This window comes from Protobothrops mucrosquamatus, unplaced genomic scaffold (assembly GCF_001527695.2).
Source record: "Protobothrops mucrosquamatus isolate PMUCROS unplaced genomic scaffold, P.Mucros_1.0 scaffold_198, whole genome shotgun sequence".
Taxonomy (NCBI): domain Eukaryota; kingdom Metazoa; phylum Chordata; class Lepidosauria; order Squamata; family Viperidae; genus Protobothrops; species Protobothrops mucrosquamatus.
The window spans coordinates 1651131-1668148 of NW_015386274.1; the positions used below are offsets into that span (position 1 = coordinate 1651131).

At 40.1% G+C, this 17018-nt stretch overlaps 1 protein-coding gene across 1 annotated transcript in view; it reads right to left on the reverse strand.

The window, feature by feature from the left end:
• Positions 1-13034, reverse strand: part of SH3KBP1 (SH3 domain containing kinase binding protein 1) — a 196218-nt gene extending 183184 nt beyond the window's left edge. Inside the window, exon 1 of the mRNA XM_015825255.1 lies at positions 12751-13034. Within this exon, the coding sequence (XP_015680741.1) occupies positions 12751-12754 (4 nt within the window). The 5' untranslated portion in view covers positions 12755-13034. The remainder of the gene's footprint in view (positions 1-12750) is intronic.
• Between the last annotated feature and the right edge of the window lie 3984 nt (positions 13035-17018).

A 17018-nucleotide genomic window follows, 5' to 3' on the forward strand; every position in this document is an offset into this window, starting at 1 on the left:
ATCCCAAAATGGCAAAGTCACTCCATTCCAATCATCCAGCATAAGCCAATTTTCATATGAAAAAGGCAAGAGTTGGTCCATAAGATACTCAAAAAAAATTGCTTTTCCCCCTCATTTGGCACATATAGACCAATCACTATTGATTTTATTCCATTAAATTCAATTTCCACTATTATGAATCTACCATAGTCATCTGATAGAAGTTGGCTAGGTTTAAATTAGGTTTTTATGTATAAAACCACTCCATTTATCTTTTTTGATCCAGCAGATACAAATTCCTCCTAGTCTTTTATTTATTAGATATTTCTCATCTTGTTTTTAAATATGTGTTTCATGAAGACAGATTATATCAGCATTAAGTTTTCTCAAATAATGAAATACTTTTTTACGCTTAGATGGGGCATTAGCCTTATTGATATTCCATGTAATGAGTTTACTTTCCATCTTTAAATGAAACATCAGATTCCTGTATAGACACCTCAGTCATCTCTTCTTCAATACCAATTTTTTGAAGCTGGTCTGCTTCCGAAGACTTATCCATCTCCATCTCATTACCTGTCTCTGAAATTAATTTATGTCTGCTCAAAAACACGTTGGCTTTATCTATAGAGTTCAGTCAAAATCTTTGTTCATGGTATGTAAGTGTCACCCCCTCAAACTTATTCCAACGAAAGAGTTTTTTTCTCATCTTCAGAATATCTGTAAGGAATGAGTAGGCCTTCCCTTTTTGCAAAATTCTTAGAGGAATTTCCTTCAAAATAATTATGTCTACATTCTATATTCTACATTCGTAATTTCGATTTAAAATGATAGTTCAGAACACAGTCTCTTATTGTTTTTCTTACAAAGTGGACCAAATAATCCCTTGGCAATTTTCTCATAGCAGCAAATTTCGAGTTCAGTCAATACGCCTTGTCTATGTCCAGGTTGAGACTTTTTTCGTCACAATCAATTAACACAGCCAAAGCTTTAATCATCCTTGCTCTGATGTCCTCTTCAGGTTGTTCAGGAATTGCTCTGAATCTTAACTGAATTTTTTTAGCATGAATTTCCAGGATAATTCCCTCATTTACTTCAGTTTCCAGCAGATTATCTTGTTTACCAACTTTATGTCCTTCACCTGCTTGATGTCTCCTCTCAAACCTTGTATCTCATCAGGAAGTTCTGCATTCTGGGTCAGCTGCAGTTTCTGAATGTTAAGGGCAACCACTTGTAGAGCTTATTACAATAGTTCAAATGGGAGGTTCCTATAGCATGAGTTATTATGAGTAAGGCCAATCCTGAAATGAATGTAATTGGTGCACAAGATAATCTGTATAAAGGCTCTCCAAGCAGGATCTATAGTTGAAGAGGACCCTCAAATAGTGCAACAACTCCATTTGAACTGCTGCATCCATATCCAGAGATAGAGGTACAAAATCTGTAAATTCATGGTCTCAAAACCCACAACCACTCAATTTTGCCAAGATTGAACCACATCCTATTCTTTCCCATCCAGACCTCCACAGGCTCAACACTAGAAAAAGATTTTAATGGCATCTCTTGTCTGTATTGTTCTCAATCTTTTGAAGTAGTTCAGACAAGAAGCACCAACTATGAGAGCCAGTTTGGTCTAGTGGTTAAGGCACTGAGCTAGAAAACAGGAGATCATGAGATGAAGTGGTGCCTTAGCCATGAAAGCTAGTCACTATCAGACAAACACATCATAGGGTTGTTGTTGTGGGGGGGGGAGAGGAAGAAGGCACGTTGTATATGTTTGCTGCCTTGAGCTATAGTGTGTATATTGGAATGTTACGAGTTATGGTGGAATGCAAATGAATAAATACTATCTTTACTATAAGATTACACTAACAGAACCTTGCAAGTCTAAAAAACCCTCTCCCTTCCATTACTTTTACTCTCCCCAAAACTAAGGAGGATCCCTTCTGAGATGTTTCTCTTCCCCAACTCTTCCTTCAGAATCAGATTTTTATCAAACTGTAGTCCAGGCTGCAACTCTTCCTCCTCAGTTGCACATACCATTACAATCACAAGGATGACCTCCTCAATGGTTTCATGTAGATATGGAGCAGAAGTAGGAAGAGAGCAGAGTCCTGGGGAAGCCCACAAAGCAGAGGCCTCAGGTTCAATCTCTTCCACCCTACCAACATCAACTGGATCCAACCCTGGGGAAAGGAGAACTACCAAAACAGTACAGCTAACTAGAGTCCAACCCTAAATCCAAATACAAGTGATTTTATCTGAATGATGTTGAAAATAATCCTTACAGCAGCTCTATAAATGTTCTCTCAGACTTTCCTTACCTAAGAGAAATTGGGTCATGTTAAACCGGACCACTGGCTGGCTCTCTAGGGACATAATAAGGGCAGAGAAATAACAATGTTTTGCTATCCTTAATGCCACAAAGCAATGCCTAAGAAAGACTTTCTCCTGTACGCAGTTAGATTAACTCTGTTTTCCTCCAGCAAAATACTAGGAGTCACTTACACTGCTTCAACTCCCAAAGCACATCAGAAAATCAAAGGGCTTTCTAGGATTTACATGCAGAGAGAGCCTGCAAAACCACAATTTGATCCAAGGCTGTTGTGAGACTCTCAATCCAAGTGGTGACTAAAGCCTCAGTTGAACTGTGTATCAATATCCATGGAACGGCCCCAAGCTCCTTCTGGAACTTTGTAAAATCCATCAGATATCTGGAGCAAACCAATAAAATAGGTCCTAACTATGTTGTTCTTTATTTGTGAGTTGCCCAGAGTTTATTGGATTGGGTATTATTAATAAATAAATAGTTAGCCATATATTCATGAAATTAGCTGAAATTTGAAAAGAAAATTCTCCTTTACTTTTGGAATTGCATTAGTATTTTAACCAAAAATACTTTACATAAAAATTGAAAAATGCAACATCTACATTAAATGGAATTAAAAATATTGTATAAAATAACACATAAAATACTAACTTCAAAACAAGAAACTAGACCAGTGGTGATGAACTTATGGCACACGTGCCAGATGTGGCACTCGGAGCCCTCTCTGTGGGCACATGCACACAGCAGCCCCCCCAGAGAGTCGCCCCCGGGCACGGCCCACCGCGAAGCAGCATAGCCAGACAGTGGGGACAAGACTCCGCCCTTGTGCCCCATCGCGCGCAGATGATGCTGTAGGGCACGGGCAGAGGGCGTGGCCGCCATGGCGGTGCTGGACTACCTGGGTGATCTGTGGCAGGCCGTGGAGGTAGTGGGTGGCCCAGCGGGCACGGCGGAGTGGGGACAGAAGTGGGGAGGGCGTTTTTGGGCACTCGGTCTCTAAAAGTTTCGCCATCACTGAACTAGACACAAGATCATGGCAGCATAATCCAATGTTTTTCTCCTGAAGATAAAGTAGTAGATTGGTAAAAGCATAATGAGATCATAGTTTCACAAGATCAGTATCTCTTTTAGTATAGGTATAACACTATGGGTAATGTTTTCAGAGAGACTGCAGATATCCTTTCTTCCAAGATAAAGTATACTGCTGTCTTCTAATGATGCAATTTCTACTTATGCTGAATATGTGTGGATTCCTCCAACTGCTATTCTATGAAGTTGGCAATGTTCTTGACTTAGCAGAACTCTCAGTCTTTGAAAGCTCATTGACAGCCAGTTATATAACAATGAAGTTATAGGGGATGGATGATATCCCCACCCCATATTCTGTTATCTGATGAATTGCTTTCAAAAGTACAGAAGTTCCTTAATATGAAAATTTGTAGTAAACAACATTTTGGAGTAAAACTTTGAGCAAAGAGAAGGAAACATGCTAAATATATATCCTTTGAAAGTTCTTTGTATTATACTAATTCCTTTATGAAAAAGTGTTCTCTTAATACGCTGCCTTTATAGATCTCAAGGCAGCTTTTGATACGGTTACAAGGACTAACCTATGGGAGAAGCTGGAAGCTGCTTCAATTGATCACAGGCTTCTCCATCTGTTACGTGCCTTACATACTAAAACATCCCTCAAGGTGAGGTGCAATATGCAAGGGTCCCTCTTGAGGTCAGTTGAAACTCAAAAGGGTGTTAAATAGGGGTGCATTTTGGCCCCCTTGCTTTTCAATTTTTATATGACCTGGTAAAATGGTTAAATAAACCAAACTACCACCCCCCAAAAATAGGTGACTGAAGCATTGCCCTACTGCTCTATGCAGATGATGCTGTGATCCTCTCCAGGACACTAGTAGGCCTTAAAAGAGCCTTGCAAGCCCTCGTCCAGTATTGTAATTACAATAAACTGGACATAAATTACGAGAAAACAAAGGTTATGGCTTTTGCAAAAAAGGCCAAAACTCTACTCATGGTATCTTAATAGTCATAATATAGAGCAGATAACCACCTTTAAATACCTAGGGGTGATCATACATGCTACTGGCTCAAGAAAAGCACATGGAGAATATGCAGCTGCCTCTGGCCAAAGATCACCAAACACCATCCTCAAATTTTTCTGCACAAAGCGAGGACACTATGTTCCAGCCGCAATTAAGCTCTTTCTGGCCAAATCGCTAGCACAGCTTCTCTACGGGACCTTGTTCGGACCCTCAGCTTCTTGTTTCACACCATTGAAAAGAGTTCAATCCAAATTTATTAGAACAATTCTCCAGATGCCACGTTGTATCTCAAATGTACTTCTGCACCTGGAGACAGGATTGATAAAAGTTGAAGCAAGAATCTGTGTAGCTTCTTTAAATATCTGGCTAAAGCTTAATTTCTTTCCGCAAAGCCTTGCTCCATTAATCCTCCAAGACAAATTTTCCTCATCATGGATCAAGGCAGTTGAGTCCAACCTTGCCAAACTAGGCTTCTCTTCAGCCTCAATACTCAAACTGGACTACGACCAAGCAAAACAAACCTTGTAAAAAACGGTAGAAGACATCGAGAGACAAGCAGACTTAGGGATAGCTCTGCTGTTTCTGGCTCCAGACTCTATTAGATATGTTGTTACTCTTGCCACTTATCTTAGCAAGTTGGAGTCAGCAAACCACCGAAAAGCATTTTTGCTCGCACAGTGCCATGCGCTTCCATCAGCTGTCCTATACGGCAAGATACCATTGACTGAAAGACTCTGCTCCTGTGGCTCAGGAGAGGTGGCGACCGTTGGACACATACTCCTTCGATGTTCTTTCTATAGAGATATTTGAAAAAACCTTATCCTCCCAATAGTCAATAGGTATCCTGGCCATTCTGACATTACTTATCTCCAGTGGCTGCTTAAGGACAAACAGGCTGTGGTTTCGGTGCAGGTGGCTAGATTCTGTGCATTTCATTGAAACATAAATAAGATAAATATTTTTAGATCTTTTTAATAATCATTAAATTAATTTTATTATATGTGTTCTTACTCATCATTAGAACATACTCAGTGCATTTTTATATATGTATCTAAGTAGCCTACAATTAGATATTTTACTGTTTCTGGCCATTTGGCTGTAATAAACTGATCTGATATGAAATGCTTTGGGTCTCAAGGACAAGAAAGTATCTTTCACAACAAAGTTTCTTCTTTTCACCTAGTACATACTTTATTATACATAATCTGTATTAGGATTCAAGACCAATTTAAAAGTAAATTAAAACAATCCAATACAAACCATCTGAATAAACTTTTGATTTTTCTTATTACTCATCCCATTTTCTTTCCTTCCCAGATAAAGGAAACTTCTTCCTCCTTTCCCACTGAATATTGTTCCTAAGAAAGATTTGAATCCTTGTCTTACAGACTCTGGGTTTTGATACAGAGTTTAATTGCTTTCAATTGCCTTTTTGTTTTATTTTTTTATTCTTTATGTGTCAAATCAGATAGTACAAAACTGCATAAACAGTGTCTTGATGAACAACTAATATGGAGGATTCAATTTACACAATTGCTAATAATTGGGGAAAACCACTTAGACTACTGAATTCTGCTCTACACAGAAATTCATATTAAGTCATGTGAGATAAATGGCTGTCCAGCTTTTGCTTGAACTACTAAGTGAAAGGGAATCTATCACTTTTCCTGGATAATTGGCTCCACTGTTATCTATTCTTGTTTTTTTTTATGTTTTTCTAAACATTCATTTTAAAAAATCCATTATTCTTACGTTCTGTACTATAGAATACAGAGGACACACTGATCTTTCATGTGATGTCCTCTCAGTACTTCAAAAGTGTTATTGAACCCTTGTTCTCTTCAAGGCTAAACATCTCCCTTCAATTCTTCTTCTTTTAACTTAGTTTCTAATAACAGGAGAATCCTGTTGCCTGTCTAAGAGCCCATTTCAGAATCCCCCTTAAAATATGCAACTTAAGAGAAATAGTTTAAGGTGGGAACAATTACTTACGATTTTAAAATGATATTTTTGTTGATACATCTTAAGAAGGCATTTACCTTTTTATTTGCATCCCTATCATATGGCCAACTCAAATTTGGTTTTAATGAACTACTATTCCTCAAGATTTTTTTGCAAATATTATTGCCAAGCCAATATTCATTAAGTTTACATGTATGATTGCCATTTCTAGATAAATGTTATATACATTTATTGAATTCCATTGAAGTCCATTTTGCTAACAAATCAAGATAATTTTGAATGTCATTGCTATCTTCTAGAGTATTAACTATTTCACACAATTTTGTGTCATTTCAAATTTGATAAGCATTCTCTCCTGATCTAAATAATTAATTTAAAAAATGCCCAGGAATATAACTTGTGCCACTTCATTTCACAACTCAACTCAAATCTAATAAGAGACTGGTATTGTTGAATAGCTTTGAGTACAAATTTCAAATCAGATACATATTTATTTAATTGTCATGCTATTTAACCTGCACTTAATTCAAATCTGTATGGAGGTATCTTTAGAGCCTTTTAATTCCTGAGCTTATTGCTAGGCCTCAGGAGTTGTAAATGCCTATTTGCCATTGCTCAAGACAGAGGAGAAAACATAGACAATGGAGTTTTAGAAACAGCACAAAATCAAAGTCCAGTCTGAAACATATTTGTTCTTTTGCATATCTGTAGCACAGTAATCAGCAAATGAACTGCAGAGAAATCACAATTATCTCTGAGACAAATTGTTTTTTGTATTTGCAAAAGGCATAGTGAATGAATAGCGAAGTTAGAAACTTCTCAATTGCACCTTGAATCTAATGGAAACTAAACGCAGTTCACAAGAAGCATCTGTTGTATTGGCATGTCATATCATACTGTAGCTTATGTAGATAAGATTTAATGTCAAATCAAGTTTAGAAACTTTAAAAGTTTCATTTGACTAGTAGATTGAAATAATAGATGTTTCTGGTAACCAGAGTGCAAGAAAAACTATTCTACATCATTCCATTTTACAACTTTTTTTTGCTTAAACCTTATTGTGCTAGGAATGTCATGAGTTGATCCCTAACAGATAAGTAAATAAGCTGCCTAATGTAGGTAGCTAGACTGGATTAGAAGGTCTTTCAGACATTTTCAGCTTTATGAATAAGGTCAATTCACGTAGCATACTAATACTTAAGAAATGGATGCACAGTAAAATAATTATTTTAACACTACCTAAGTTGTGATTCAGCACCTCAAAACACAAGCAAAATCTATTATACATCTTCAATATGGACTAAAACCTCTTCACATATGTTTAAACAATCAATCCTGGGAAGAAATCGACTCTAAAGAGTATCAATTTTGTTGTCCAAATGAATTCAAGTATCAAACTACGTTTCTGGATTTAACCTAGTAGCAGAATATTTGCTCTGACACTATTTCAGCCAACTACCTGGACATGCTGAATAGTACCCTCAACAACTGTTAATTCAAATTTTCCATTTCTTTCTCCAAACAAAATCCAGTATTTTAGAAACATGTAATTTTGCTTATAAAGCAAATCCTTTCTTCCAAGCTAACTTAAAATTATATATATTACACAAAGACCCAATATTGAATCCAAGTAATCAAAACTAATTTTATATGTACAGTATCTTTAGTGTAAAAGCAAATGATAAGAACTGCTATACTAGCCTAGTTTTCTTAAACAAGATCCACCTTCCTGCCCTCCTGCATACATTTCCTATGTTTTGAACATCCTCTGACTCTCAGAGTAGGAAGACTCCCAGTATTGGAAACAGTAATATATTAAGCTGCTTTAATGTTATTTAAAATAACATGGGTTCTAGAAAAATACATACAGGCCATTAAATTGTGAAGAGGTTTGCACTCATTAGAATTGTTAATGGATGGACTATGTAAATGGATTCTGATAAAACTCAGGTTCATCCTATGAGATCAGGCAAAAACTTTTCCTAACACTGCCTTAGCTAGAAACTAAGACTTGGGGGGATTGTTGTCTCTGTTTTGGTCTTTCCTAATCAAATAGCTTGATTCTTTTGTGTGAGTCATTTCTGTATTTCTCCCAGTTGAGTCTCTATATTATGCTCTATCCCCTTTCTTTTTTTTTCATCTGAATGAGAATCAATAAAATCAACATTTAAAAAGGGGGTCTCTGCAGATTTTACTCCACTAGTCATTGACTATGGATGCTCATCTCCGTTTCAAGACCATTGAGCCAGCACTATGCAAAGACACTTCCATGGCCAGCATGATGTCACAGTGCTGTTACCTTCCTACCAAAGTGGTACCTATTTATCTACTTGGGTTTGTATGCTTTCAAACTGCTAGGTTGGCAGGAGCTGGGGCAAAGACAAAAGCTCATCCCGTTGTGCGGCACTGGGTCTCGAACCTTAACCACTGAGCCATTGCGCCACCAAAATCAAAATCAAGAATACTGTGACATATATGTGTTATATGTTCCCATCCCATAGCAAAAATAAATAGCACATCAGATTGCACTTAAGATGTAAATCAAAGATAAAAATGTATGCAATAGCAGGAAATTTATTTTGTAATCTAAATACAATTTTAGAAAGGAAACGTTATGTCATACCTATTAGAGACATATGTGCATGAAAAATGTACTTCTCTTGTTACAGCTTTTTCCAATTTTAGGGTTATGGGGTCCACACTTCATTATACCTATACATATATTGATTTTTTTAAAATCTAAATATAGGTTGTATGCTCTATTGGTATGTGAGAAATCTTTCTGCCAATGACTACCTAATAACATTTACCTATTAAGTACTACAGGTAGCTTATTTTACAGCCATTTGTTTAGTGGTTGTTTGAAGTTACAACATCATTAAAAAAGTGACTTATGACCATTTTCGCTTACAACTGTTGCAACATCTCCAGGGTCACATGATCAAAATTTGGGCATTTGGCAACCAGCATGTTATTGTGGGGTCATATGATCACCATTCCTAATCTTTCCAGCCAGCTTCTGACAAAGTCAATGGAGGAAGCCAGATTCACTTAATGAGCACATGATTCACTTTACAACTGCAATGATTTGCTTAACTGTGGTAAAAAAAAGGTTGTAAAATCATGTGCAACTCACTTAGTAACAGAAATTTGGAGCTTTCAGTTGGGCTCAATTATGGTCATAAATCAAGGACTAGCTATATTGTATTTTTTTTCATGCAATGAAACTGGGATCAAGATGTGAGATGTATTCTTCAATCGTACTCATATTCTTAGAGTTCAGATTCATATTTCTAAGAGAGTGGTCAATATATTTGAAGAAAATTTACAGGGTGTAAAAAGTTTACAGAACCTTTGTAAACTTCGTAGTCTGAGGACCAAGATTATTATGTATGAATTATAAGAGAGTAGTCTACAGACAATCAATATATTAAGCCCAAATATTTAAAAGAACGCTAAGAAGTTGTACACATTCAAGCTGAACACATCAAAAGAAATCAAAAGCATGGATACAGAAGTGGGTCTTAGACAAATTATTAGGCTGAAATTCTGGTTTAAGATGGTTGGAACTTAATGAGAAACCACATTTAAGAAGGCCCCTGTGTGGGTATTGCGTACAAATTTATTTAATAATACTTACATATCACACAGTTCATACAACTCTGAGTGATTAGCAATAAAATAAAAAAGTAAAAAAAATACACTCAGTAATAAATACAAATTTATAACAAATGTCAAGACAGTCCATTCATGACCAATCAACAAAAAACATAAATATCACCCATCATGCATCCAACTACATAATATAAAATACCAAGGAGAGTGTAGTTCTGATGAAGAGTGATTCTAAGACCACAAATGAAACTATGCAGCAGAATATTAGAAGGTGTATTTCATGTTTCTCTTTCATACTAACCACACAGGGAACATTTGTATCACATACAAATAATGTGTATTGCATACACATTACTTTGTTATGCTAAATGTTTTGTTTTAAATATATTTTGTCTTGCTTTATATAACATATGAAGTTAAAAATAATAGTTTAAAAATTAGAAAATCAGTTCACACAATAATTTGTTGCAATCAAATAAACCACATTATGGTTTAGAACAGTGGTTCTCAACCTTTTTAATGCCGCGACCCCAACCGGTTGTAAGTCAAGGACTAAACCGGTCGTAAGTCGAGGACTAAACTGGTCGTAAGTCAAGGACTAAACCGGTCGTAAGTCGAGGACTACCCAACCGGTCGTAAGTCGAGGACTTTCCCTGCCCGGGAGCGCCGCGCATGCGTGGTTCCGCCCCCTGCGCTGGCCGAGGCGTAGCTGGCAAGCGGCAGAGACAGAGCAGGCCGACCACCAGCTGGCCCAGCCCAAGGGAGGTAAGGCACCCGCCAGAAAAGGGAAAAAATGGCGGACAAAAAAAATGGCGGACAGCCTTGCTTGGCGACCCCCATGAAATGGTCGATCGACCCCAAATGGGGTCCCGACCCACAGGTTGAGAACCACTGGTTTAGAACAATACAAAAATTTAGCCATATTCTGTAAAGCTGCATATTAACTCCTTGCAAGCCTTCGTCCTTTTAACTGAACCAACTAAATTTTAAATACAGTAACAGCACAGGGGATGAATGTTTATCACAGAATCATCTAAAGCTCAGCAGTGAAAAACAGAGGCAAATGAAAGGACACAAGAAATAAAATGCATATAGAAATCTGGATGGTTGAAAACATTTTTTTAAAAACATGAAAAACTTCTTCCCCTAAGCATCTTCCCTTCTCGTTTACATGATACTTGATAATTCCCCAAAATAAACTGATATTTTATCTTTGAAATTCTAGAAATATTTTATTCTGCACAATTAGTGCACGTAACCAAAAAAATCCTGTAATCAGTTGACTGTACTATTTCAAGAGAGCTGCACACTCTACTTTCCAACAGTATGAATATTTGCCGCACAGAGAGTCATTGTATTTACAAAAAACCCAAGTAGAATGAGTGAATGCAGTCCCTTCTTCAGGAGGAAACAGGCTCCTTGCCCTTCAGATAGCTAGTGCCTGGCACTGCTACTTCTGCCTCTCTTGAACCCTAATAACAATATAAATAGTTGAGTCATGCCTTAATTTTGCTAACATGCCACAAAAAAGATCTCAAACAAATCTCATACCTTTTCTGCAACCAAGTTCCTGAAGACGTTAGTATACAAGAAGTCCCAAATTAATTTAATACTACCTTTTTGTTGCTCTTCTCTGAATAGGCATCTTTTTCACCAAGTATGTCTATTAGATTATAAACTAGAATTTTGATGGAGAAGAAAAAAGAGGGAGAAGAGACATTCCAGAGCACCAATGCTCTAATGATCCACAGTCACAGTTTGAAAGATAGTCTGTGAGTCTGTTTCAAACAACATCTCGTAACCCTAGAGTACCCTCTTGATGACTGGCTGCCAAGATCAATAAGGGTCAACAGCTGCGGCCTTTTCCAAAAGCTTACCACTCCATCCAAGGAGCAGATTCAGGTAGGCACGCAAAGAAAGCTATAGCAAAGTTGTGGATTCCTAATTGCCCGTTAGGCGTCTCTACAAGGGAGAGGAAGGGAGATGTTGTTTAAAGCAGCCAACTAGACATTTCATGCGGTGTCGGGAACAGGGGGCGGGAGGAAAAGCCCACAGTTCCCATTCGAGAGAGAGAGAGAGAGAGAGAGAGAGAAGTCAAATGGGTAACACGCCCCTCCGATTTCCTGCCATATTACGGAAGCTAATTTCTGCATTGGCGTGCCCGCTCGCGCACCACTGACAAGAAAAGCGCTCCCTCCCCGGATACCAGAGAGGGCGGCTCGCTCGCGCGCTCCAGGCCCCGGCATCTTTTCTCTACTACTTCATCATCTTGCTCCCCCGCCCCCCAACTAGCCGTCTTCCGTCTGTGGCGCTATGGCAGCCACGCCGCGTGGTGTAAAGGCAACGCCACGGAAGGGATTCCCTCCCTATCCCCCGTTTATGGATGGATGGTGGTGCTTTTTTGACAGCGCGTGATAACAAGAGATGGATTTGGCCCCCGGCTTTCATTCAAGGCTTTCCAGCAGCCACCCCTAAACCTCCAAGCGCCCCGGCCAGAGAGTCAGCGCGCAGACCAGACAATTAAAGGTCTCTAGGGGTAGGTGGGAAAACAGACCTGACGTTGCCCCTTCTCCCCTTCCCCAAACGGACAGAGGGAGATAGACAAGACACACCCTTCGGATGTGTCCTACTCCGCCTCACGATACTTGCCATTACTATTATAATATGCCACAAGAGACGAATAGCAATAGCGACCACCCGGTTCGGCCTGCCTCGCGATCAGCCACGCAGCAAGTCTCAGCCAAAAAAAAAAAAAAGGGAGGGGGAGAAAGACAGGCACATACCCCAAGCTTTGTCTACGTTCACACTTACCCATTTATGTCGAGCTTGGACTCTGCCAGACAGGGTGAAAGTTTGAGGTTTGCGAGGCGGTGAAAGGCAACCGAGCCGATGGAGTCAGATGAATTACAGGAAGCTTCTTTTCTCCGATTGCAGAAAGAGCAACGTCTTCTTCGCTTCCTTTCGACTAGTCAGTGCCCATTGCAATAACAGCAGCACTGTTGTATTTTATTTCCTGCTCTGAAACTCTCCCGCCCTCCGAAGAAAAGAGGAAGGGGGGGGGACTTTTTTCTTGACAGAAAAAAAGAACAGGGGACGACGACAAAGCACTTGACGCGCCAGCGAGAAACGTAAAGGAAAAGGGGGGAAACGGTCCCACCTGGAACTGCGAGCAAGGGAAGCAGCGAGGGAGAGTGTGCGCGCGCGCGTTAGGGCGGGAACGCAAGCAAAGGGGCGGCGGGAACGGTTCGCTGCAAGGGAATGGGGTGGTTGAATGGATGGGTGTCGCCCTTCTCGAGACCCTTCGTGCGGCAAGGTAGGAAGTGGAACTACAAAGGGAACTGGCGCTCAGCTACCCACTCGACCCTGACCGGCAGTGCCCTGACAAGCAGGGCAAAGGCACGAGAATGCCCCGCCGTGGCCGATCTTCGGGCATCCGGCGGTACCCGGGAGAAAGCGTTGCTCACTGTGATTTTTATTAAATCGATTCATATGGCCGCCCATCTCGCGAATGCGATTCAGGACACGTTGATTAAAGGAATAAAAAGCAGTTTTAACAAAGACTAAAAACCTACAGTGATCACTGAGTGTAAACCCGCACAATCAATCAAGAAAGACCACTCAATGGTCTTCTGAGCCCCAGGCCTTGGAGCAATCCAGGTCTCTATGAGAAGCTGGTAGGGTCGGGGCCAATCTGATCTTGGGGCTTATAGTGTATCAGAGGACAGGAACTGGGTCAGAAAGGGTGAGGTTCCATAAGATGATATTCTTTTCAGGGGCTGATGCACACCCTTGTTCCTACCCATCTCTTTCAGTCCAACAACTGAAAAGAAATCCTATAAATAACCCACCCCTATGCCAAGGATTTATAGGTAAAACTAATGCGTTGAATTCTACCCAGAAGCACACTGGCGGCTACTTCAGCTTAGTGTTGGTGTAATTATGGCAACCATGGTGTAATGTAGGTATACCAAGGTGTACCTGTAATTGCATTCTGAATCAGCTGCAGCTTCCAGATGGTCTTGAAGGCAGCCACTTGTAGAATATGTTGCAGTAATCCATTCAGGTTGTCACCAAGGCATGAGTGATCATGAACAGTCCAGGAAGGGGAACAATTTTAGTGCATAAAACAAAGCGGAGCCAGAGTCCTCCTGACCACTGTTGCCACTACTATTCAAGCAGGAGCTGTGACTCCAGGACCCCAAGATCTAAAGACTAAACAGGGCAATGCTATCCTGTCCAGAATCAAAGATGGACATCAAACAACTTGGCAGGGATGAGATACAACCTATTCTCCATCCAGACCTTCACAATATCCAGACATTGGGACAGAACCTCAACAACCTTTGTATGGCTGAGGGCTGAAGTATACAACTGGGCATTATTAGCATATCAGTGATACTTCGTACCAACAGATGACTCACCCATGGGTTGGTGTAAATAATGAATAAGGAGGAAAAGGATAAGTTCTGAGGCTTCCTGCAAAGCAGAGGCCTAGAGCTCAATCAAATCTCTTCCATCAACACTGAATGAAATTAGTTTTGGAAGAACACTGCCAAATGGTGCCCCTCTCTCCCAGCCTTAACAGCCAGGACACCATGGTGATGGTACAGAAGGCCACTGAGAGATCCAGGATGTGCCAGCCCATCACATACTCGCCACATAGTCAACAAGTGTGACCAAGCCATCCCAATCTGAATTCCAATTGGAAAGGGTCCATATAATGTACTTCCTATGGATCCTATGAAGCTGGAAGCCAACCACTTTCTCAACAACCTTCCCTAAAAGGGAAGGATAATGACTGGACAAAAATTATCCAGATTGTTTGGATCCAAAGATGGTGTCTTGAAGAGCAGATGGAACTGTCCCCTCTTTCCAAGAGGAATTTACTGACACGTGGATCCACTTATGTTAACCAATCAGAAGGATACAATATACAGGGAATCATACTTACAGCTCTTGAGGATCCTGTTCACTTCCTTGGGATTAACATGCTTGAACTCAGCCTGGATAACATCACATGAATATGCATCACTGTTCTCCAAAGAACCTACTCAGCTGGAGTCTAACAGTGAATCCAAGTGATTTTATTCACTGAATGCCAATAGTCCATACAACCTCACAAATGTTCTGTCAATCCCTTCTGACCCAAAAGGGACTGGGTTGCCAAAATCCAAAGGACACAATAAGGACAGAGAAATGAGTCTTTTTTGCTGCCCATATTGAAATAGGATAGATATGCTCTAATTAAGGCTGCTACCTGTGTCCAGTCAGGTTTGCTCCAAGTTTTTTGCCAGCAGTGCTCTAGGCCAGGGCTTTTCAACCTTTTCACAGATTGTACCAATTTTAGGACACAACAATATTCGAGTACCACCAGTGCTTAGCAAGGTGTCAAAAATTTGATCACTGAAAAAAAAGGGATGAGATTTTGGGTTTTACTGGTTAGATTCATTTGTTGTTATAGAAATGGCTAGTTTATACAGTATTATGGAAAAGTAAAAAGTTGAGGTTCGATGTTAATGTTTCATTCTACTGCAACAGAGGAAGTCAGAAGCCAATGCCTTTTCCCCTTCTCCCCCTCAGTTTTCCCCTTCTTCCTCTCCACTGTGTCTTATTTGCTTTTGTATTTTATTCCATAATCTAATAAAATGTTACAAACCGTTAAAAAAAAGGAAAAAAGTACTGGTTTTAATTTATTCGGTGGCGGTTCCTTTGTTCATGGGCCATGTGGAGGACCCCCGGCAGTGCAGGCTCATGGTGTGTGCAGGAGGGCAAAATGTGTGGGTCAGGGGGAGGCCCACTCCCTCTCCATGCAAGGAGACCCGGCTTTGTAACAAAGCATCCTCAGCGATAGCATGGGAGACCACCAGGAGAGTCAGGAGGAGGGGACAAGGGGATGGCAAAAGGGCAGCAGGGCTGGTCGTGGCCAACTATGGCAGGACTTCCCTCTCATTATAATCTATCTTCCTTCCTTTCCTTTCTTCCTTTCCTCTTTTCTTTTTCCTTCCCTCTTCATTCTCCTTCCCTTTTTCTTCCTTCCCCTCTTTCCTTTTTTCCTTCCTTGCTCTCTTCCCCTCTTTCCTTTTCTTTGTCTTTCCTCTTTCTCTTTCTCCTTTCCTGTCCCTTCTTGGATGCTCAAATGCAAAAGGGGAAACATTTCTCGATGCCTCCTTGCCTTGTGATCAAATGCCACTTTTGCTAGTAGTTTGTGGCCACTTAAAAGACTGAGAAAAAACCAGGCTCAGTTTATCCTGTGTTTGCATTTAGTGGAGCCATCCACAGACAACAGTACAGCAAAACTGTCAAAATGATGGCTGTGATAGTTGATCAGAGCTCCTCCGTTTTTTATGTGCAACAGCTTTAGCATTTAGGAACAGAGGTAGCTTAGTTGCTTTTCTATTAATACATAATCCTTAAAAGAGCTCTCTTGTAGGGACCCTGGAAATATAGCAAAGGGAAATATTTCCCTCCACTCTGCTTTGTCCTGTTTTCCCCACTGGAAATGGCTGTTAGCAACACAAGGAGGGGATACTTTCCTAAGAGCTCACAATTCAAGAATACCAATGTTAACTTGGATTGCCAACATTTCCCTGCAAATGGGAGCGGGTTGCTAAAGTAAGCTCCAGAAAGCAACATCCCCCAACTCCAGATCATGCCCCGAGACAAAAACCTGGAACAAGTGTCAGTTGAGCCTGCGATACTTCTGCACTGCCTCCAAAGAACTTCACCATTAGCCTGAAGATATCCTCAGGCAGAGCAGTCAGGGAGGCTGGTACAGTAGCAGAACTCCTAATTTATTGCTAAGGCCCAATGTCATAAATAGGAATTCACACCTGACTATCTACTATTGTCTATCAGCATTATTCTCCCATCACTAACCACATACATCCCAAGCTGCCATTGCCCCCTTTCCTTAGTTATCAAAGACCCCACTCACGCCTGATGTCTGTCCACAGAGCTGATATTTTAGTATCAGGGTACTCCTGAGCATGTACTCAGTCTCTGTTGTTCAAAACACTAAAAAGTAATGTATTCTAACAGCCATATTTCAGTTCAGAACCTTTTGTTTTACATGCAAAAAT